A 24,688-nucleotide genomic window follows, 5' to 3' on the forward strand; every position below is an offset into this window, starting at 1 on the left:
CCAATCAATTATCGAAAAGTCCCAGTCTTCTAACGGTAGTAGACTGCTGACTGCAATGACGATGCATCGTACTTTGTGGCGTCTGTGAGAAAATTTCTTCGAGTTTTTACCGGTTTTTAACTCAAAAGGAGTATCAATGGGTTTGAAACGATGTTGACAAGTGATTGAACTTATCAAAGGTAAGAAAGAGAACGTTCCTTTGTTTATATAAGCTTATGCATATCAAAACTTTGTATATTTGCCTTTTTTTCAAAGTACTGTTGTCTTGAGTACGTAGTGTGTTTACGTCCGTGTGGAATATGGTTAGTTCTTTTCTTTGTTATTTATCTATTGTTGGCTGATACACAGTATTGTTTTACATTTTGTTCTTGTTTTTTTTTTCGTCTCTTGCCGATTCTCGGTAACACATTTCGAGTGTACAGCCGTTATGATGGGGGAGGGGAACACAAAATAGCAGACCCCCCGGACACTCCTCTCCAGATAGAAGTTTTTCTGGAAAAAGATAGTTGGTGCTTTGGATCAGACAAAGTTTTCTACTTTTCTTTACTTAGAGTTGCTCTGGGGCTTATCACATTTTTTTTTGCAGGTATATGGGCCATAACCGGGAAGAAGGTTTATAAGCAGCAGTTTACGCGGGGGGGGGGGGGGGGGGGGGGGGCGGGGAGGGGGTACTTTAGGACTTTTTGGTTGGAGATGTTTCACTGGGACCATGGAACCCTTAGCCTATACCAGAGCTACTTCAGCTGAATTCTCCCACCCTACACCAGACTAAACTCCCCAAATTCCCCCCCCCCCCACCCCCTATCCTATAGCAGCTTTTAGGCTGAGTTGCACAAATTTAAACTTGTCGATTTGATTTTTTTTGAGTGGCAATTCCCGGTTTCTCTAGTCTAGACTAAAATCTCCAATTAATTGATCAGTTTCGTGGAAAATGTTCATCCTATTCTAGAACCAAACTCTCTGATTTATATAACCTATCCTTGAGTAAACTGCTTGAAAACCATACCCTTCACAGTGGCACATACCTATATAGCCCACATATGGCAGTATACCCCCCGCCCGGGAATTTATGGTATCAGTTTTTTATTTTAAAATCCAGAGATTGTTATTAACTCAATTTTTCTTCTTTTTTTTTCAGATAGTTGCATTGATACCTAGCCACAACAGTCATGGATGACAAAAACAAAAACCCATCAGAAGTTGCTCAAAATCCTTTTGCTGCTCTCTTTCCATCGGTTGAAAAAGCTGAAGAGTACAGAAAGCAGCATGGTGAAGTCATTGCTGTCCATAGTCCAAAGGAAAACACAGTCTCAAAGATACAACCAATATCAGTGCTGCTAAGAGACGTCCAAGAAATTGAATCTAAAAATGAGGCAGGACACACCACTACTGCAGATATCGTCATTGATGAGAAAGAAAGAGCTTGGATCTTGAATGATCTACTTCAGCGTGTATTTCTCATCACAGTAGATAATGGTAATAATTATGACAATAACAACACAAAAACAAATAATGTTTTGCCACTCAAAAATAAAATTCATATCTTCGTGCCACCGTGTAATAATTAATATCCTCTATGTATTATATTGCTCCAATATTAGGTGCGCTCTGATTAGCATTATTTTCTTGTATTGACCGGGCATTACTAGCTAGGTGTCCAAGGCATATTATGATATGCATCTGTGTTCAACTTGGTAGTGGACATCCTTGTAGACATCCATGTTTAATGGTCAATTGACAGCTGTCAAAAAGGGAATCTGGTGACCAGTGTCACATGACTGTATCATGGGCTCAAGTATACAACTCAATTTCCCTGTAACGACCTCGTTCTTGGTTAATAAGTGGCATATAACTAACTACTATTTTTAGATATTTAATTAATATCTGTCCAAAGAATTTCCTTCTACACTAAACTTCATTAGAAGCAGAATGCATTCTTTGAGCAGAACATTTTCAGGGGCGGATCTAGGGGGAGGGTGCAGGGGGTGCAACCCCCCCCCCCCCCCCCCCTGAGATGACCTGCAGTTTTCTAATACAACTGGTATTCTGCAAAAAAAAAACTATGTGGTTTATTGGTGTTGAAGTAGAGCAGGAGACGAGTGCACCCACTCCCTAAAAAAAAATCCTGGATCTGCCCCTGATTTTGGAAGAAAAATTTTGTTCCTTCGATCCAATTCTTCTCTTCATAGTCAGATGTCTGACTACTTGTATGACTATGAAAGCTGAATAATGGTTTAAGTCAGTATTCAAGCCTCAAACTGCTGATAAAATCCTGTCTGGTAATACCAAAAGTCAATCAAGTTAGTTAATAAATGATGATAATTTATGATTTGATCTTCTAAGAAATAATTTCAATAGTGTGACGTCACCTAATGACTCCTATCAAAAGGAATATTGATAGAGAAGGGGAGATTTTTTTCTATAAGTGGTGATTTTAAGGCTAATCACTGTGAAGAATGCAGGCCCTGGATATTCAGTGTTGGATAATGCTATCCATGGGATAAATCACTATCCAGCGGATAAATATCAGGGAAACCATTATGATTGCATTATCCACTGGACAGAGATTAATATTATCAGCTGGATAGGGTGATGTACTTTTCAAACAACTGGTCGTAGGATGATACAAATTTTATAAAAATAATTAATTTGTATTAAACTGAAACATTAATGGTAATACTTAGTAATGGCCACCTTTGACATTGTAATTCTTGATTATTTTTAGATAGTGATAGGATAGGGAAAAGACAGTATGGTGGTTTACCAAAGAGGTGTGTATATCTGAGGAACACTGCTTCTGATGGTGAAGTTCCAGTCCTTCAGTGGATCAACATCGATGAGGTGTGTGGTTATATTTTCTGCTCACAAAACAATCATAAACCTCCAAAGTGACTTTTGAATCTTCAAGGCTTTATCACCTGTAAATGTGGTTAAAATCACATCTTACATGTACCGTACATTGTACTTGACAGGCTTGTAAACCTTTCAACAGTGAAAACAATGCCCCTAGTCTTGAAAGCAACAGCTACTGTTTTATGAAAGGGCTAAGATAAGTTTACAAGAACTGTTAGCATTCTGGTTCCAAATTTGCAAAGTCCTTATTACAGTAAGATAATAGTTACAGTTGTTTTATTTTGAGTAATTTTCTTCAACAATAGCCTATTGTTAGGAAACAATGCATGCGGTAGTTGAGATTTCTATACTTAAATATGAAGGCATAGTAAATCTCGCCAATTGAAAGCTCTTGATATAGATGTTATGTTACATCTGTAAGTACACCATGTTAGCATGGTTCCATATATTGATTGTGAAGGGCGAGGCAACATCACCAAGGCACTTTCCTATTACATTGGATTGGGGATCATGGCTAGGGGGAGGTTCTTTTCAAAAAAATGCTTGATAATTATTTTTCTGGGATAGATTTTATGTCCATTGTGAGGCTATTAAAGTACATTTATTTTTGTTTTCATCAGGCTATCATGGAGAGACTGTCAATGTCTCATCCACGGAACCATGTCATGATTACTGGTGGTGCCCGCTTGACATCACTCACTGCCGAGATTGAAGCAGGCGAAGTGGCTATTGTAAAGTACCTTGCTTCATGCTATAGACGAGCCTTTGATGAATGCTCAAAATGGAAGGTTTGAAGCTTATTATTATTGTCAAAGTTCCCTTTGTTACATTTGTTTGTTTGGTTCTAGCTCATTGCAGCAAGAGCTTAAGTTTCCCAGAAGTACTGCTCCTATAATTATTTGAAAAGACAAGTCAACCATATCATCAAGCACACTTACATTGTAAATTGTCCATTTATCATAATAATATGTCATGGACATTACAATAGACAGTGTTTGGCTCTTTGAGTTCATCAATTTGGTTTTTGGTAATAACTGTGACAAACAGTGATGTCAGATGAGAGTGATGTACAGTGTAGTAAAAGGTCAATTGTTATTGTTTTACTATTTTACATCCAAAGGTAAAAGATTTGACTCTCCTGGAAATGGCAGAAAGAGCAAAAACACTGGCACTTTCATATGCAGGGTGAGGAATTTATTTTATTATTTAACCACCAATAAAATACCAGGTGATCTTTCACGTGAAAAGATCACTGTTGTTATGGCTACATGATAAATAATTGTGCCTTTTGCAGCAAAAAAATATTTAAGTGAAATGGTTGATGGTATTCATTGGTCCTTATATGATACATGGCTGCTTGGAAAAACAAAAACAATGAGAAATTTTATATGTCTGTACAGCCGTGTAAAATTCAACAGGTTCTTTTAGTATGTTTTACAATTATTATACTGAATTGAGAGCTGAAGCTAACTAAGCTAACTTAGAGCAGATTTAAATCTCATATCCAGAGAAATCAAAGGTGATCTAAAAGAGTTTGGCTGTACCTTGTTTTTTATCCATTATCTTTGTGACTGTCAGTCTTGTTTTATTTCACATCTCACCAAGCTGAGTATAATTAGCCCTTACCAGATGGTACTTTTTTGGTTCATGTTGTCATTTTTTCATACTGACTGGTCTACCTCATACCACACTTCGTTGGGCTCTTTTACACTCAAGGCCTCAACAGTTATAGTCTCCGCCAAATGCTATCTTAAACAGTAGCCCCCAAGTGACAGACATTTGAGAAAGAGTGAAACAAAGTGGGGTTCAAGAGCTGGGAAGTAGCCAAAGTGGTTGCACAAGACAGAAAGTGTTGTTAGACAGCATGGAGACCTTACGTGTGTACTGGTGCGATGAGACATGATGATGATGATGATGATGATGCTTATGAAACACCAACCTGGAAGGCCAGGCATTGCAATATTCTTCAAGTTCTTTATTGAATTGGCCACGGTGACTCAACACAGTGACACAGGACACAGTCCCAATTGATATCAACCCCTTCATTTCCCACCCACCCTATTTAATGGTTGTACCACACCACCATGGTCTACGCCCCCTATGCTTTACAAACAACAGTGTGGGTTCTTTTATGTCCCACAAGAATCAGAACAGTGAAAGAGCTGTGAGACAGGGCCTACGGTTTTTCGTCTTTATCCGAGAGGACTAATGTCACAACCAAGGTAGCACATTCTCCTCAGTCACTCCTCAGACTCTTTAAGACCCTGAGTGTAGGTCTGGCCAGGGTTTGGACCCATGACCTCCCACTCAGCAGACCGGCACTTATCCAATAATTCATTGAGCTAACAGGGCAGCGATATTTGTCGGGTCTTTCACCTAAAACCTGCTTAGCACAGTTGAAGCTAGCAGGGACCAAGGTCCCCAAAAGGTATACAGGGTAGCTTCCAGGAGCATCAAGGGAAACAAACCTCCCCACCATGTTAAGGCTGGTAGCTGTCTAGTATTATTATTTTAATATTGTTTCACATAAATTAATTAGCTATGACTGCAAACATTGTTACACCTCAGATATTGAGAAATAAGCTCAAATCATTGCTTTTCTTTTGTAGAACATGTTTGTTGAGCCCTGAAATGTTTTCCAAGGCAGATCCTCACAAACAACTCTTTCAACTACTGTTGGCTATACAAGGTTTGGGAAAAAAACTTATTATATGAGACAATGACGCAAATGGCCTGAGAATCTGCCGACATTTTGCGATGCCACCTCTGGTTTACCTCAAAATTAAGTCAGAGAAACAAGCGCAGAAATTTCACACTGATGACACATCACTACCCAGATCTGGGTAGTGCTTCTGATTAGTTGGAGCAAATTTTTCATGCTGCAGAACCGATCAGAAGAAGGGTTTCTGTGCCCATTTCTAAGACATCATTTCGGTGGCGTCGCAACATGTTGGCTGTTTTCTCAGGCTATGAAGCAAAACATAGACCTATAGTAAAAGCTCAATTTTGTTATCTAACACAGGATATGCCCTTTGCAGGTGGCAGTGTTCTTACCAGGATTTTCTATACTGGGGTCCTCAGGACCCATAGAAAGCGAAAAGGGGGTCATTAGGGAGAAAAGTGGGTCAAAATGTTTAGATAAAGTTAACCCAACTGATTGGGTGTTTTCTAAAGACACGATAGCCAATTAAATTTTGGCTAATATTATAAGGAAATGTACGTATGAGTACGTATGTTTTGTAATAGGTTTTTTCCCTTCTTTGTGTCCTTGGGATAATTATAAGTGTGGCATTTCCCAAAAAAGTGCGGCAATGCTGCAATGCCACAGTGTGGTAAGAACACTGAGGTGGTCATCCTCATGGTGCAAAACTGCCATGATGGAGAGCAAAGGACACCCTGGGAAAAGAGAAACAAAGGAAATAACCATTTCAAATGATGTGAGCTCTTTGTTTTCTCTCTTCTCCCTGTGTGTCTTTTGCTCTCCAGCATGATGGTATTGTACCACATGAATGAGTAGCAGCAAAGGGCCTCCACAGTCTCTTATCCCTGATAAATTTCATTGTTATACATTGTATTCACTATCTATCTTCTCATTGGCTAAGAGCGCACAGATAATTTTGGAAATCTGTGCAATCTACAGATTAGTTAGTTATCTGCTAGCAGATGACTGACTAATCTGTAGGTTGCGCACGCAATGTCAAATTGGTTCTGTGAGACGTTGTATTTGTTGTTATTTATTTCAAAACAATGTATAAGAAAAATTGTTAGATTCGGTTCTTGTGATATCCCTGTAAGTGTTATCAGTTTCGGCCTTTTGGCTCGGCTGATAACACTCATTACCTCGACCTTGATTATTCCGAATATCACAAAAACCTTATCCAATACGTTTATTATTCTACGCTTTGCTATTTTAAACAACTCCTAACAAATGGAATCACTGAAATACAGCAGCATGGTTAAAAATAGTCATTATTTCTGGTATCTTCAAATGGTCTACATTTGGGCAGCAAAGTATACATTTCAATAATATAATATTATTAATAATAATAAAATGATATTTTTTCACATGAATTTCTTTCAACCTTGTTTTTTTTCCTACAGGAGACAGAGTTTTGTCTGAATTCATGGATGGCCTTGTTCAGGAGCATCAGAGAAGAGATGATTTAGTTAGTACTTAAGTTCCGTCAGTTATATAAGTTCATAAAATCCCAGTTTGACAGGTTTTCTTGCTGATTGAGGAAAAAAACAAACAATGGCGGTACTGGACAAACCAAATTTTGACTTTTTTTAATTAATGGGATATTCAGTGGAAGAATAAAACTCTTTTCGATGGTACGATATAATATTATCTGTTATAGTTCAATGTTTTTTTTGGAACCAGTTTAAATTTTTCAAATTAGCTTGAAATTTCCAAACTAGGTTGAAATTTTTAGTGAAAAAGGTTGCAGTTTATCCTCTTGGAATAAAATCTGTTGCGATCAATAATATTCTTCAAAATGTTGTTGTTTGAATCTTAAAAAAAAAAATTCATCATTTGCAAAATTTCCAAGGAAAGTTCCCCCAAAAAGTAATCTTGGAGAATTTCCTTTTGAGGATGGTGTGCTTCTGATGATATTCCAGGACTAAACTTTATTTCTTTCTTAGATGTTTACAGGTGTCATCCTAGAAAATTTCTATACCTACATGTACACAATCTTCCCCACAGCACAGCTGCCAATAACAGGCAGTCATTGGACAATGACTGATTAAAATTGGCTCATATTAGATACAATGCCTGGCAATTTGAAACTGAATATTAATTTTAGAGTCAACTGAAATAAGTTATTTAGAGTAGATGCAATGTATGGCCAGCAGCTTTTCTGGTCTTTCCTATTCAAATTGCAGCTTGGTCAGACATATGTTTGTTCTAAAAAGATAAATATTTGAAGCCCTGCTGCTGAATATTAAGGTCGCAGGGAACACCTATCTATAAACAAATTCATAAGAAAAAATTTTGCGTATATCTCGGCTGTTTTCAAGGGGATTTAGATAAAATTTAACGGATACATTGTGGAATAATTGACGTTTAAGAGGGTTGTTTTTTGTTTGGTAAAATCATGCTTTATGGCAATGCTCAAAGCCACAAATTGGGAAACTTTGATTTTGTGTCCAAGTTTGCAAAAAAGAATAGAAGATAATACTCTGTGATTTTATTGATAAATGACTGGTCAAAACCTCTGGTTTGTCGTGTGCAGAGCAGATTTTACAATTTAATTTTCACCAGCAAGACATAATTGTTAAATGAGCAAAATCTGTTATCACAGATATTAACCCCTTTAATACATCTTTTTATAAAAGCACTCTTTTAGAATTCTGCTCTATACATGCAGACACACTACAGTCTTTCCAATCAAGTTTACCCCTCTGCAGTGCCAGTTCATGAAGTTTTGTATTTGCACTGAATTATTGGACACAAAATTGTTGGAAAAGTCAAATTTTGAGACTCCCGAAAGTGTCCCGACTATAGCGCAAGTTCCAACCAAGATGTGTAATTATGGTGCATCACATTCCGTGCTTTAATTTTGTTTATAACCTGCAATGTTTTCATAGATTTTTTCTTGAGGGGAAAAAAACATAAAAAAAGTTTTGGTATTAAATGTGGTAAAATTTCTTAAGATTTCCTTATTTTTATTGATTTAGAAATCTCTGAAGCAAGGTTTACTACCACTCCGAGCCCGTTTGTTACTTTAAAATAGACATTTTGTTTTGCGGTCTCTGTTTCATGTGTGCACATGAACACTTTAAGTTATGTGCTCATCTTTTATCCAGTTTTGAATACCTCATAAACCTGTCAATATCAGTTGTACTTCCTGCATATGCTTTATGCATAATAATGAGCCCGAGGTTTCTCCTCCAACCTTATGAAGAGGAGCTGGGTTGGTCTGAAGCTGAACTGGTATTTTTTAGCTGGGTGGGGATGTAAAACCAATAAACCCTATATGGGAAGAGTAGAAAATATTCTCCGCAGCAACACTTTTTGTAAAGTGTTCAAAACTGACACCTACCCGTATTCAATTTTTTTGTCTCTACAATTTCAGCTGTGCATGTTCTCTCCAGTAATTAGCATGTTAGCAGAAAGGGCCAAAGATGTTTCGTCACTACTTCAGTCTGATGTTCACACTTACATCAATATACTTCACTTCTTTGCAAAGCACACAGTTTTAGCTGAGGTGATTGCTTATTTATTTTGTGCTAATTTTAAGACTTAATTTATATAGCATACTCTCAGAAATAATGTATTTTTGCTATTGTCATTTTACTTCCTAGGAAATTACCCCTTGTTTGTAAAAGCTCTAGTATCCACATACAAATTCTCCAAACTAATCTTTATACATTTCCTTAAAGAATTAGTGTGGAGAATTTGATAAAAAATCAAAGCATTTTCTCTTTGGTCAGATCAGGTAATTAATTCTCATACCAGCAATCTTTTCTCTTGACAGTCTATGGATATCATTAGGAGAAAACTGATGTTGGTCACTTAGTAGTTTTCCAGTTATATAATAATATTCTCTGGCCTATTTGGTGTAGTAATAATTTTTTTTTGTTTTCAGATACTTGTGTCATCAAAGTTCTGGTTTCCCTCAACGTCTCCCATGGGCTCTATTTCTGGACATGCCTTTGAAAGACAAACCCTTCTGGGGTATTTTTTGGGCCTTACCAGTATGTCAAGGGATCCGAGCAAACCATCGGTGGGTAGTCACCTTCAATCCTCTTCAAAATGTTTGGGAAACCTTTGTATATCATATCAGTGGGGTTCTCCTCTACTCCTAAATACTCTACACATCTCTTTTTGACAGATTTGCGACTATGAACAATTCTGTAACTCTCAAGTATAATCAGTGCTGGGTAACTGTGTAAAGATAAGTCACTGTCTCAGTGTTTGTTATTTTATTGATTATCATCTTTTCTGCAAATCTTTAGGAATTCTTCCGACGTCCAACTGAACCAAGTCATGCTGAGATACAGGCAACAATGGCCAACTTACGCACACATCTGGATGATTTATCAGGCAAACTTCACCAGGTGTGTATAGATTAATCAGAATGCAAATACAAAAAAATCCTAGACTTCATTTTGACAACTTTTAACAAACAAACAACTCAGATGGAATAAAGGCTAAGATTATTTTGTCATCAGTACCATTTATCTTGACAGCAACAGGGTGCAAAGAAAGTCAGTTTTATAGGCTGCCATTCGGGCAAGCTGTAGCTAGCATGCACTAGCCCACAAGTCATTTCTACTAGCCCCCAAACCCTTTTTAATCAGCAGGACTGATTACAATACTTCTGTAATTTGAATTTCCCCCAAAACAACACTTGCCCGTTGGGCAAGTTAAGAAAAAAAATCACTAGCCTGATAGCAAAATCGACTAGACCCAGGCTATCGGACATGACTTTCTTTGCATGCTGAGCAAACAGGGTAGCCTGAGTATGCAGCCAGCATTTCAAGAGATTTCCCCACGAAATGATGTCTGAGAAACAAGCACAGAAATGTCATTCTGTCGATGCATCACCACACAGATCTGGGTAGGGCTTTTAATTGGTTGTGCCGCGTGGAAAATTTGCTTCAGCCAATCAGAAGCACCACCCAGACCTTGGTAGTCAGGAGTCATCAGTATGGAATTTCTGCACTTGTTCCTCAGATTTCATTTGCGGGGAAACCAGAGGTGGTATCACAGCTGTTTTCTCAAGTTAGAAGCAGGGGAGCAAGAGGCCTGATTACCTCTGAAAATAAAGCGGTTGATTTAATGTTTGGTTGTATTACAGGTGATTATAGAGATCATGAAACGATCAAGTTTTTCAAAGCACCAAGTTCTCTACTGGATCGGAGCATGTCTTCATGGAAATATCATAAGGAAGAAAGTAAGTGCTTGTAAAGTAGATAAATCTGCATGTTCTACATCCTGCAGCAGATCGTTGTACCTCCTGCACAATTAAACTGCGTTTTATTGGTTGAGAACATGTCTCATGCAGGCTTTTAACCAAACATAGAAAACTGGCCATCCGGAAGGCATGTTTTCCCTTAAAATTACAAGAGATTAAGTGAATTTTCCTCGTATTTCTTCCAAAAATGGGTGTCCATAGGATGGCTGGACACCCCTCTAGCTAAAACCTTGATCACATGCCATTGCATCAAAACACTCAGCTGTAATAACTGCCACAGAAATTACACAAACAGGGTATTTGTACTAAACACACATGTTCAGACTGATTGATCATTATTGATCTTTGCATCCTGTGGGACATATGTCATGAATTTTTGGCGTCTTTGGGGATTTTTACGCATTTTGACTGTTAAAGGAAGGTATCCATAAGCTGTCCCAAGGATTTTTGGACTCCACTGTAGATCACGGTTTGATTTTTGTCTTATTTTGTCACAGATGGTTGCTCAGATGTTTGAGTTCCTTGCCACTTCTCAAGCAGAAGATGGATTTTTTCTTAATCTGAGCACTTTGCTGCTCAAAATGTGTCAGCCATTTATGGATCCTCTTTCACCCAAGCTGTTGAAGATCAACCCCCAGTACTGTGCCGTGCCTGTTGGCAGCGATGCCATTGGACAAGAATCCACTGGTTTACATGTTGTTGGCCTGGACAGTGAAACAAGGCTGGTTGCACCACCTGATGAAGAACAAATCACATTAAAGATCACAAAAGCGTTTGGATTTGTTACAGAGTGTTTCTTCATGACACACCATTGTCTTAGCATTGGTAAGTGAATGAAACATCATACCCTGCCCCTACTCTTACCCTACTCCTCCTTAAGTAGGTGCATTTTCCTGTATAGTTTTATTGTCGCAGGTTTCAATAACCTTTTCACTGCTAACAGTGACGAAAGTGAAAATTTGCAAAATAGTTTCAAAATTCTTTTTGTAAAATCTCAAACATAAATAGTCCTATTCAGAAGTTCCACCGAGGAGGTTTCAATTGAAAGGCAAGGCCATAGGATTTCGTCCAAGAATTCAGAAGTTAAAATGAAGAATGATCATCTCACTTGAACTCTTATTTTTACACTTAATCTGGCTGATTTGCAAACCCATTGGCTCAAGGCTGGGTGAGGTTGTGGGGATTACCAGCCATATCATGGAAACTCAAACTCAAAAGACCCTACACATCCCAGGCACCCAACCTCTATTCAGATCAATTTAGGTTCCTGGGAAACTGCCCACCTACCCCTCCCCTAAGCCATCATTTTGCCCAAAGTAAGAAGTAAGTGTTAATGTTAGCTTAGGGGAGGGGTAGGTGGACAGTTTCCCAGAGACCTAAAATTAATTTATCCCTCTATTCAGTGATGCAGTTGTTTATTGAACTGAAGACTAGTTTAGAAAAATAATGCCTCTCAAACTTGTGTTTCTTCTTTCAATCTTAGGTTTGTGGACAGTGTGTGAGAAGTACAGAAAACTCATGAACGAGTTAGCACAGGTAGTTGATCTTAACAATATTGATCCTGCAGCTGCTGTGGCAAAAATTTTTTTGGCAAGCTAGAGACTTTCTCTAGTTGTTACTGTTGGACTGCAAACAACACAAGAACACCATAAGTTTTTTGGATTTGTTATTGTAGATGTGTCGCAAAGGAAAAGCCAGCAATATGTATTCTCACTGCATCAGTGAGGTCAGAAGAGAAAAGAGTTCTACCGCCCAAGTTGTATTTCTTGATGTTAAAATTTCTAATAATTAGAAATTTTAATGGAGATTATTTATTTTGCCTCTCCATCTTATAGGAAATTGGCATAATGTTACAGGTCAAAATTAAATTCACGTTAAATTTTTTTAACCTAGGTTGATTCTCAATTTCCTTTGTCTCTTGACCTGAGTAATTAGGGCTAGGAAACAAAGGAAATAGAGAATTTTAGAAATGAATTTAATTATGACCCATAACATTATATACAAATTAAAGTAGATTGAGTAGGATCGTCCGGGTGAATGTAGTCCAGAATAGGACTGTTGTTGACAGTGACTGCATGATGTTTTGACAACCTGTGCGGTAGTCCTCTTAAGAGTCTTCAGAGTCAAAGTGAGTTGTATCACATCAGTCGATGGTATAGGAGATGGTAAGAGAATATTAGAATCAAAGGAACAAAGTTTTTTTTTTGTTTTCAGTTACAGCAGATGTACCAAACTGAAGGAATGTTGAATGAGAGACATAAAGTTCAGTTTGAGAACAGCATCATTAAACAGCTGTCTCTGAAGGTACCACTGGCATCAGCTTAATTATACCTCTTAATTTCTTCTTTTTCATTTTACAGTCAATCTGATGGGGGCTCATTAATTTAGCAATTATATCTTTAGTTTTTGTGTTTGTATGGTCATGGGAAAACCTGGAAAGTCATTTAATTCAGTCAGGCTCTTAGAAAGTCATCAAAAATGATTATGTTCATGGAACAAAATCATTAATACAGTGCACTGTTTCATGATAAAAAGAGGGCAAAAAATAATTAACTGCAAAACAAGTATTAAATTATGAAAAGCTGAGGTAACAAACATTTAGTGTGAAAATAAAAACCTTAGGATACATGAGTGTATCTTTTTATGCTCATGGGTACAAGTAGGCAAACATGTTTGCAATGTATTTATATAAAAGTCAACCATGATTTCCCAGATCTATGTGATAATAAATGGCACTGACACCATTATTTTTTCCTTGGTGAGAGGCAATCTACAGGGACACATCACTGCGGGTACAGATAATTTTCCTGTACCCATTCACAAAGACGGTGTATCTTAAAGTCTCTAATGTGACATATTTTGTGTTTCCACAGACACATCTTCTTAATCCAACACTGATTGATCTGGTGCTGCAGTTTTACATAGCAACTGCATCGTGGCTGAACCAACTAGCACTGGCTGGCGACAACTTTGAGGACATGACTTCTTTTAAAGAAGTGGAAATCCCTCTTCCAACTGAGGTGTGGAAAAATTATCTTGTTCATGCTTCTTGTACTTATAGTTACTCTGTTTGTTTGTTTTGTTATTAGAAGGGGGTATTTTTTAAAATGTAGATATATTTTGGTAGACAATCCATTAAATTGATTTTGTACATCTTTATAAATTTTTGTTTTCTTTTAAACTTATTATTTAGTTTTTAAGAATGTTTTGAAATAAGGTTTGTTGGTAATAATATTGTTAGCCATCAGCCTCTGTCCATTAAGTGGATACCCATCAGTGAACGTTTTCCCATGAGAGAATAATTCATTTGTTATTATATAGTAACTGTTTAAATGAAACCAGTTGTAATTTGCTGGTTTTTTGGGTAGCAGCTTTCTTTTTCAATATTTTACCAAAACTCACTTTCTCTTTCCTTATAGACTCCAGCTGGATTACTTTTTGTTCCTGAATTCATTGTGGAGACTATGGCAGACTTTATAATTTTCCTCAGGTAAAGGAATGCTCTTGTAAAAAAAAAAATACTCATCTGCAATATTTATTTTGATAAATAAAGTGGTACATAAATTGCACATCTAATCTCTTTGAATAGTTGCATATTGTTAATCAAAGCTTTGCTTTGCTGTTTATTTTTGTAGACATTTTAGTGAAGATACCCTGGAGAATGCTGGACGATCTCTGCATCATCTTGTAACATTTTTTGTTATCTACATGGGGTAAGTCAGCTTTTCAGTATTATAATTATCCTTGTTAGGTTACAGGACATTATTGCTTTACAGCGGGTTTTAAAATCTGCCCTCCCCACTAACACAATTGACTCTGTTTCTCTTCTACATTCCCATCCCTGACTTTTCATTGGCTCCTGTCCCGGGCTTCGCGAGGTTCTGCGATACACGTAACCCCAATATCCACATACGAATTCTCCATACTGATCTCCATACATTTTCTTGAAAAACTTGTGGAGAGAATTTGTCTAAAGATCAACGCATTTTCACTTAGCTGATCATTTCATTGATTCTCATGAACTTTTCTCTTAATTATGTATTGATATTTGTTAGGAAAAAATTTATATTGATCACTCTTGGGACCTGCAGGCTTAAGACTAACCATTATCGTTCATGTAGGAGCCCAGAGCGAGTACGTAATCCACATCTCAGGGCAAAACTAGCGGAAACACTGGAAGCATTGATCCCAGTAAACAGGTCACAGAACTCCTCTGGACTGCTGTCACCTTCCTCAGTTAATATGGTTTGTATCAGAAATCTGGAAAATTGTGCTGACTATCACCCCCTCCCCAAATTTTGCTTGTCCCCTTAGCTTGTCAGCTACTGTCTGTTTTACAAGAAGATTATTTGTGGTTCCCGACCATTTCAGAGTGTTCTATCTAGGATTTATCGTTTGGGGGAGAAGTCCCAAGTGGCTGAAGGCAACAAGCTTCCTAGGGGGGTTCCCCAGAAATTTTTTTAAATGAATATGTGCTGAGATGCAATCTGGTGCATTTTGAGACACAATTTTGAGAAATGTTACAGTGTGTGCACTGGCCTTGGTACGTCTGGATGATTTTTCCGATATAGTTACTTATATACTGTAATAATAACAGCATTTTTGTGGGAGTAGCTAGGCATTTTGGGAAGGAAGCTTCTACCCCTCAAATACCCTAGATAGAACCCTGCATTTATATGGTACTTTGTAGTGTTCGTTTGAGTTATAGCCAGTGTAAGGATGAGTTACTTCTCTAAGGTGTCCAGTTGATTGACTAGATTACTTTTACTGCAGTTCAACAGACAAAATGCATTCCTCCAGCACAAGATTGCCCCATTCTACCTCCCTCAGGCCTTGTTACAGCTCTTTGTGGACATTGAGTTCACAGGTCATGCTATGCAGTTTGAGCAGAAGTTTGGTAAGTCCAACAAATTTGCCACTTAAGAAATGAAAAGTAGACTGGGTCGAGTTTGCTTTCGCAAAGCCTTCTGGGACTGTTGCTAGGGGCACGAAAAAAAAAATTGACCAATAGCTGACCGGCGTGTCCCCGGTAACGATCCCAGAAGCAATTGCGTCACTTATTTCGGCTCCAGGCCCCTTCTCGTCTCTAAAGTGGCAAATTGCATCACATGTAGAGTTAGCAATGGTGACGTGAAATCCATGTAAAAATGTACATAGGACAATAGAATATGCCCAATAGAATTTCGCTGCAGGCCTGACTGTCCTGTGCACTATGAAGGCCATATTTCACTTTAGTTAAATCCAACTAGTGGTCTATTATCAATGCTGCGTTCTGATTGGTTGAGCTACTACTAGGCTATATGTTAGAGCCTACTAGCAGCAAAAAGCGCCGGCTTTTTGGCGGCAAAAAAGGATTAAAGTCTAGCTTTAACTAGCTAAGGTTTTTTTGTCTCGATATTATTGACCAACTAGTTGGATTTCACTAAAACAATCTCGCCCCAATGGGCTGTGAGTCAACAGCCCATTCGGCCTTCGGCGTCATGGGCTATTGACTCACAGCCCATTTGGGCTCGAGGAATAATTGTGAAATATTATATCAAGTAAATATATCTTTGTCCATAACCCTGAGCCAGCAACTCCCTTACTGAGCCTATTTCACGTCGTTTTCACGGACCGGTTTATTTTTAGACACATTTTAGAGCAATTTTTCCCTCAAAAATGGAAGCTCCACTCAATTGCCCGAATTGTTCTGATTTTCTTTTATGTAATCGAATGTGATTCATCCACTGGATACATGTAAATGAAGCATTGTCCAGCTTTTGAATAGAGGCATAAGAGCTAATTCTTTGTTTGCAACCACGTGACAAGGCGAACATGTTGGTGGTCAATACAATATAATTTTTTTTCGAAGAATTTACATGGAAATAGAGTTTTTTTCCCAGCGGAGAGAAATGCTTTTGTTCTTGACCACCAACATGGGCGCCATGACGTCACGAGCAACCAGCAATACCTACAGGACACCCAGATAGTTATCTCGTCAATGTGTAGTAAACCTAACTGGCTATTGATTTCTCTTTGACTTGTCAGGTTACCGCCATCACATGTATTCAGTGCTGCAATACATGTGGAAACAAGATAAGTACAAAGATACTTTGAGGACGTTGGCTGACGAGGTAAATAATTAATATTTTTCCCTAAAAACTATGCCGTCCCTTTTCTGGGTCTGAATTCAACCTCGCTCCAAGAGTCCCACCTTTGCATCCCACATTACTGAGGCCCCGTCTACACCTATCCGTATATTTTTGAAAACGGGGATTTTTTCATCCGTTTTAGTCTTCCGTCCACACATAAACAGCATTTTCGGGCACCAAAAAGGCAGGTTTTCATAAAAGGTCCCCAGGATGGAGATTTTGGAAAACGCCGGCTTATGGGCCGACCATTTAACTCTTGAGGGGGTTGGGGTGGAGGGGGGGGGGGGTAGGTGATTTTGAAAAAAAATTTCCTGCAAGCGCTTGTCGGAAGAAAAAAATTGCATGTAGCACAAATGTAATAGAAAGCTTATGGGAATAAAAGGGAAAAAAATATCCTGCCCACCAGATTGCTAGAAAAAAAATTCTTGGTGACCAGAAATCCCCCCCCCCCTCAAGAGTGAAATGGTCGGCCCCTTAAGTTTACGTGCATCTGGACGAACGAAAGTGGAGGTGTTGTCATAAACCATATACTAGGGAGTTTTAAGCAGCGACGTTTCTGAACGACGCACGTCAAACGGAAGTGGAATTTTTTTGCACACTTGAGCTGTAATTTTGAACAAACTCTAGGACAAATCGTCTCTGCAAGGGTAAAGACAATTAGCAATACAAATTTGGTAGCGTCAAAGCATATTAAAAGAGAGCAAAGCTCACTTCCGGTTGCTGCTTAATGTTTTAAAATGTAGGAAAAAACTAATCTCCGTTTTTTGAATTATTCGGATGCGCGTGGTCAGGGTCTGAGTTTCTCTATTTTTGCTTTTCTTTTTAGGCATCTAATGTACAAAAGAACCGGAGTAATCTAAAAATTCCTACATTTCTTCGCTTCCTTAACCTGCTGATCAATGATTCTATATTTCTACTGGATGAAGCTCTTCAGGTATGGTAAAATGAAACGATAGTTAAAGGAAAGTTCTAACTTCTCAAATCCCTGATCAGCCATCGAGCAAGCTCTCCCGGGGCTCCCCAGGCTTCCGGGGGTACGGGGGGGGGGGGTGGGGAAGAGATCCCCGGAGAGCTTGATCGCAGGCTACCTCCTGATGATAAGAAAATAACTCTTAGTTGTTGCTGATGTTGACTCTAACCAGTATAACTTGTTATGCAGTATATGGCTACCTTGAAGAAGCTGCAAGCAGAAAAAGACAGTGGAGAGTGGGAAAGCTTAAATGAGCAAGCCAGGCAACAGGTGATACACCTTAAAGATTAACCCTTTCTCTGCAAACATGGTCCAAATCGTCGTCTTCGTTGATTAAACTCCCTAATAAGTGACGGCTGAGGACGAGTCAGTTCTCGTAGCTAAACAAGGGTTTCTTCTAATCGTCCATTGAACGACACGGCTATGAATGTTGTTTTTGAAATCATCTTTCATGGTTTTTAAATAACTTTGCCTCAAAGCCAGTAATTTGTAGGAGCCACCAAAAACATTTTGTTGTGTCTTGGGTATTTCTTCATTCTTTACAACTGTGCTTTCCTGTTCTGAATGTTTTGTTTGTAGAAGGAGCAAGAGCTTCAACATACCGGTGGAATGGCACGCAGTCACAATATACTGGCTAATGAAACAGTCCGTGCGCTGAGTTACATGACAGCTGAGATCAAAAAGTAGGTTCTGTTCAATGTATTCCGTGTGGTAACGTTCATTGTTAACTCTAGCATTTTGTGACTGTATACTAAACAAGAATGCAGTTAACTTTTTTAAAGGTTTTAGAGAAACAGCGGTTTTCCTTAGTACCAGTCTTCAGTTACAATCGTCGGACAACGTTTGCCAGTAACACCCCTCTATAACCCTCCGAACTCACAGATTTTGTTGTGTTGCCCTCGCAAAGATTTTGGGATTTTAGAGCCTCGCATAGGAGACGTGTTGCTGGTTAAGTATATTCCCTCTACTAACTTATCATTGCTTCTTTGGCTTTCAGACCATTTCTTATCGGGTGCCTCATAAGGAGAATGGCGGACATGTTGAACTACTTTCTCCTGAGATTGGTCGGACCGAAAATGGGTGAACTCAAGGTAATAGTATATTAAATTAATTATCCAAGAATAGAGCGATTTTCGTATGACCTTGACATGAAAAAGTGCGAACAAAACAGAAACAACAAACGAACGGAAATAGAGCGATTTGATTGGTTTATCGAACGGATACAAACGCTCGTGGCTTTTGGTTGGTAAAGCGAACGCTCGGGTGAAAAAACTTCTTGCCCGAGAACTTTCTAGAAATCATCCGATACTTTATTTTGACGTCATACTGCAACTCGATTGGCCAATCGAACAATGCCTTCTGCATATTAGGGTTTTCTTTGGCGGGAAAACGAGGAGGCCATGTTTTGATCTTTTCACCTACTGGCTGATAAAACAAATAACGAACACTCACCGAAACCATTTTTCAAGGTCATACGAAAGTGACTGTAACGGGATAAGCATACTGTTAACTTCCGCTCATAAACCCTGGGACTATACAACTTCGTAAAGGGTTTTATGAGAGCTTATAAACCGGGGGGGCTTGTATCCGGCGGGGGGGGGGACTCTTTTAACCGGACTAACAAAGCAATGCTGACAAGAGAAAATTAAAATACGTTTTTTATTTACTCGCTTTTTAAGCTTCAAAAGGTCGTAAAAAATCGAATTCATTTCCATACAATCTAGAGGGGGCTTATTACCGGAGGTATTTTTTTGTTTACTCGTAGATGGGCCTATAACTGGTGGGGGGTGTGGGTGGAGCTTACGGGCGAAAGTTTGCGGTATCGAAACAAGCAAGATATGATACTGAGTTTAGATTTTTGTCTGCGAAAAAGTCCTAAAATGAAACGAAAGACTTGCCCGAATCTTTAACAATTCATATTGATAAAAAAGGATATCATAAAAGAGGTTTAACTGATTTGTTGCAAATTAAAAATATGACATGTAAGAGTACTTGGTGGAGGGGGTTTCCATGGTTTTCACACTACAGATTCTAAGTTGAGGACTCACATTGGTAGCCTGCAAACGCAGACGTTTATCCGGTCGTCGCATCTCTCCATGCTACCTGTGCATTCGCAGGCTACCAGATTACACGCCTTCATAATTAACTATGGGAGTAAACATGTCGGAGTTGTGGATCTAATAGTTTGAAAAGAGGAAGTAGGTTCCTGCTAGCAGAGGTCCCTCACGACAATCTTTCATGTAGCCGCCGACCATTTGTGACCGAGACTTACTGGTTTTCAAAACTGGTTTCGTTTAATGTGGAATATGCGTGCCCTGCTGAGACTGCACGCTGCAACTTTCTTAGCCCACAGTTGTCATTGTGAAAACCGGTTATGTAAGTTGTGTCGCACGTGACTAAAATGTTACTGGTTATCAAGGAAATGCCAGCGAATGCGTGATAGGAAACGCATCGGGGGCCGGCCGGCATCAAGTTAAATTAGTACTAACTTTGCCTTTAAACTGTTATTTACTTTTATGTAGGTGAAGAATTTATCGGAGTTCCATTTCAAGCCCCAGGAGCTGGTTTCTGATATTGTTGACATCTACCTTAACCTGGGTGAAGATGAATCCTTTTGCAATGCAGTGGCTACAGACAAGAGATCCTACTCTCCTAACTTGTTTAAGCAGTCGGAGCGAGTCCTAAAGTAAGTTCTTTGGCAACCTGAGAGCAGAATTTCCTTTTGTCTTCTTGACTGACAAGGAGAAAAGTTAGACTTTCTAAAAGTCCTTTATTTTTTGCTTCCTGGTTGGTTATGCCCTTAAAAGGACTTTTCACACCTGTTTGGCGCGAAATTCACCGGTCGAAACTTCTACCGGTGACGTCATGGCACTGATTGACCAATAGGACAGTTAGTGATATTTCACGCCGCTCCCGACACAGCATATGTCAATCATTTTTTCCCCGCGTGAATTTATAATATAATTCAAATCCATTCAGGCGAAACAAGTCGACCTCGAGACTCGGTCGCTGCGCGAGAGAGGTCGACTTGTAGCAAGTCTAGAGAAAAGAGGGCTCTGCCCAAGTCGCCTCAAGCCTTTGAAGTCGCCGAAGACCGAACTTCTCGACTAGTCAATTTTGTTTTCTCTTGTCAAACTGGTTTTCCGAGTGCTTGCATCGGTTTATTGATCAACTCTTCTATTCGGAGAAGCAATACTGGACACAAGTGTAGCATTTCTAAATTTCGACTTTGATCATGTAGTTTGACCATGTAAATGAACTTTTCCAACGGTACCTTCACATGAAACTATTTGTCTAGTTATCAGTATGTAGTTCTAATTTTTGAGTCTCTGAATGAAATGCTTTGTTGTGACCACTTAAATGAAACCTCTTCAGTAGTACTGTCACGTGGTACTATTAATTTAGTATGTAGTTCTAACTTTCAAGTCTGAGGACCCAATACTATGGTGTTACTATTCAAATGAAACCTCTTCAGTAGTACTGTCACGTGGTACTATTAATTTAGTATGTAGTTCTAACTTTCAAGTCTGAGGACCCAATACTATGTTGTTACCATTCAAATGAAACCTCTTCAGTAGTACTTTCACATGGTACTATTAATTTAGTATGTAGTTCTAACTTTCAAGTCTGAGGACCCAATACTATGGTGTTACCATTCAAATGGAACCTCTTCAGCAGTACTTTCACATGGTACTATTAATTTAGTATGTAGTTCTAACTTTCAAGTCTGAGGACCCAATACTATGGTGTTACCATTCAAATGAAACCTCTTCAGTAGTACTTTCACATGGTACTATTCATTTAGCGTGTAGTTCTAACTTTTGAGTCTGAGGACAATGAAATCCTAAAGTGAGACCATTTTAATTGAAACCTGTTCAAGAGCAGTAGTGTCACTTTCTTGGTACTAGTTATTTTTTTGGTATTTTACAATTTTAATTTCAGTATTTTTCGTGTTTGTCTTCTTCCGGGTACTTTTAAGAGCGAAAGGAGTATGGTGTTAGATTGCTTTTCTATCCCATTTTCCAGATTAATTGGAAGACCGTCATCTGTAATTTTCCGACTCAGTGAACTTGCGCACCGCGTTGAAGAGTGCGCACAAAAAGAGGAAGAGGAGGAAGAGGAGTTGCCAGAGGTAAGACCCTTTATAATATCTACATATAAATTCTCCAGAGTGATCTCCATACATTACCTTACAGAGTCAGTTGAGAGAATTTAACGGAAGATCAAAACCTTCCCTCTGGATGACTATTTATCAAATACTCCTAACCTTTCCTCTCCATGATGTAGTGATACTGTCAGGAGAATATTGATGTTGAGACTTTCTCGTCCTGCTTTCTGGTTATTCCACTGGATAGTGCTATCCACCTTTTGAACAACTGTAGACTACGAGTAGTCCCCATTTTTCCTCAGGGATAGTAGAGCGAGCGAAACGTGAGTGCGCGTGAAAATCACCCCACGCGAGAAAGGCGAGACGTGGCGGTGAGAGTTCTTTCTCCCCACCTCGTCTCGCCTTTCTCGCGTGAGGTGAGTTTCACGCGCACTCGCGTTTCGCTCACTCCACTATTCCTGAGGAAAAATGGGGACTTCTTGTGGTCTAGAGCAACTGTGGCCGTATTTGTTTGTTTGTTTGCTTGTTTGTTTATTTCCTGGCAAAATGGAGGTGACTATTTAACTCTGCAGTATGGAATAACAAATATTTTTTTTTCGTTCAGCCACCAGAAGAATTTGTTGATCCTATAACAAACATGTTGATGTCCGATCCTGTGATTCTCCCGACTTCAAATAACATTGTGGACATGTCGACCATTTGTCGCCATTTATTAAGGTTTGTATGCTTATCTTTTTTTCCATTTTTAACCTTATAGCCTCAGTTTTGAGTAACTTAACTTGTGGTGATCGCCATGTCCTAGATATTCATTTCATCCTTCGTTTAGGCATCAGTTACTAAGGCGACAGAAACATGGACTTCCACCCTAACTCGTCCCTAGTCTTTCTTGTCATTCATAAAAAGTGCTCGTAAGGGGTAATGGGCCAAGTGAGCCTTTCACCTCTACTGACGGTCTCTGCTTGTTTGTCTGTTTACACTTTTGTAAAAGGACCTCATGACTGATCTAATATCCAAACTGAGGCCGCTGAGGCCCGTTGCTCGAAAGTCCCGGTAACTTTTCACGCCCGAAATCAAATGTTCAAATCGAAATATAAAGAATAAGAGCGCGGGTCCTGGCTAGCAAACTACTCCATTTTGTTTCATTAACTGATAGTGTTGTCATGTTAGATGCAAAACTATTGAATCCTCTATCTTTAATGTAAACGGAGACAGCTTAACGAGCCCGTGAATTATCTGGACTTTCGAGAAACGTGCCCCTGGGCCGAGTTGTTTGTTAGATGATGAAAGCAAAACCCAGGTTACTTACCATAACAACTGATTTGCCCTGTTTAATCCAGGATTAAAGTTAATCGGGCTTCGAACAACTTAACAGGGAATTCTAAAAATGCACCGAAGATGAACGAAAACACATGGCAAATTCCCGCTGCCGATTACGAAATTTTTAAATCCAACGGAAGACTAAGGCCTAGGCAAAACGTCGAATTTTTCATGAGACGAACCAAACTTCGTGAGTTAAGTACATGCAAAGTTTGACGTCTCGCTCAGTTTAGTTCGTCTGAATGAGTTTGGATCGTCCAACACTTTCTATCCGTTTGCAGATCGTCTCCGGGACAAACGTGCGCCGAACTAAACTAATACATTAAAAAAATTGTATGATAACGTATATCAAGCCTCGTGTGGGAAAAAATTTATTAAAATTCCTTTTTGGTCTGATTCAGTTGATTGGTTCGACGCGTCCTAAGTTCGACGTCTGATCCAGCAAACGATCTTAACTTAATTTAGGTGGACCCAAATTATAGTTCGATTCGTCTCATGAAAAGTTCGACGTTTGGCCTCGGCCTAACTCTGTGAACTTCGGGTTGGCATTTTCAGCTCTCTATGAGAACTATTTGTCCCTTAGAGGTTTTCATGTTTTATAATTTTTTGTGTTTTATAGCGATCAGAAGGATCCATTCAATCGCAGTCCTCTTACACTAAGCATGGTTCAGAAGCACACAGAGTTAAAGGAAAGAATACAACAGTGGCTAGCGGAAGTTAAAGCGCAAAAGAAAAGCTGACGCTTATTCAAAGGATGTATGATGGTCATTGGTGCTTTAATGTAATAAGCTAACACAAATATTATCAATATAAATAAGGGCGATTTAAACTTTATTCTAGGTATAGCAAAGCAAACTTTAGCCTGCGAAAGGCAGACGTATTTCCGGTCGTCGCTTCTTTCCCTCCGAAAAATAACGGAGGGATAACAGAGGGAGAGAAACGACGACCGGAAATACGTCTGCGGTTTGCAGGCTAAGCAAACTTTGGCCACATTAAATATGACTGGAAGACCCCAAACCTGTATTTCGTAACCTACTTAGTTGGCGGGATTAGCAGGCGAGTACTGTAGGAAGTCAAATTGAAATATTGCCTGAAGTGGGCCTGACTCAAAAATACATATGAAATGTGGTGGGCGTTGAGTGGCGGCCCCTTCGCCAAGAAAGTAACCCCGGGCGCAACAATTCCTCCAGCTAAGCAGGCTATGTAATCTTCAGAACAGGCGTTATTTTTTCACATTTTTCAGGCGGGCGAAGGCAAGCGCGCAGCCAACGTAGAGCGAGGGACACGCCCGACGATAGGGGAAGGGGGGGGGGGGGGGGGGGGTTGGGCGTGGAGAAAATAAGAGAGTTTTTGAGCGACGCACGTCAACCGGAAGGGGACGAAATTG

At 39.1% G+C, this 24,688-nt stretch overlaps 1 protein-coding gene across 1 annotated transcript; it reads left to right on the top strand.

The window, feature by feature from the left end:
• Window positions 1-42: 42 nt before the first annotated feature.
• Window positions 43-24,416, top strand: LOC140924384 (ubiquitin conjugation factor E4 A-like). The gene is made up of 28 exons (XM_073374418.1): window positions 43-179; window positions 1,139-1,476; window positions 2,726-2,841; window positions 3,474-3,641; window positions 3,974-4,038; window positions 5,463-5,542; window positions 6,955-7,019; window positions 8,931-9,062; window positions 9,444-9,581; window positions 9,814-9,915; window positions 10,659-10,754; window positions 11,273-11,600; window positions 12,259-12,311; window positions 12,990-13,079; window positions 13,649-13,795; window positions 14,195-14,265; window positions 14,411-14,488; window positions 14,897-15,020; window positions 15,549-15,672; window positions 16,803-16,888; window positions 17,733-17,840; window positions 18,066-18,146; window positions 18,456-18,559; window positions 18,874-18,967; window positions 20,399-20,562; window positions 21,903-22,008; window positions 22,589-22,701; window positions 23,921-24,416. Exons 2-28 carry the CDS (start codon window positions 1,170-1,172, stop codon window positions 24,039-24,041), a joined length of 3,261 nt encoding a protein of 1,086 aa, XP_073230519.1. The 5' UTR covers window positions 43-179; window positions 1,139-1,169; the 3' UTR covers window positions 24,042-24,416.
• Window positions 24,417-24,688: the final 272 nt, after the last annotated feature.

This window comes from Porites lutea, chromosome 14 (genome assembly GCF_958299795.1).
Source record: "Porites lutea chromosome 14, jaPorLute2.1, whole genome shotgun sequence".
NCBI classification, from domain to species: Eukaryota; Metazoa; Cnidaria; class Anthozoa; order Scleractinia; family Poritidae; genus Porites; species Porites lutea.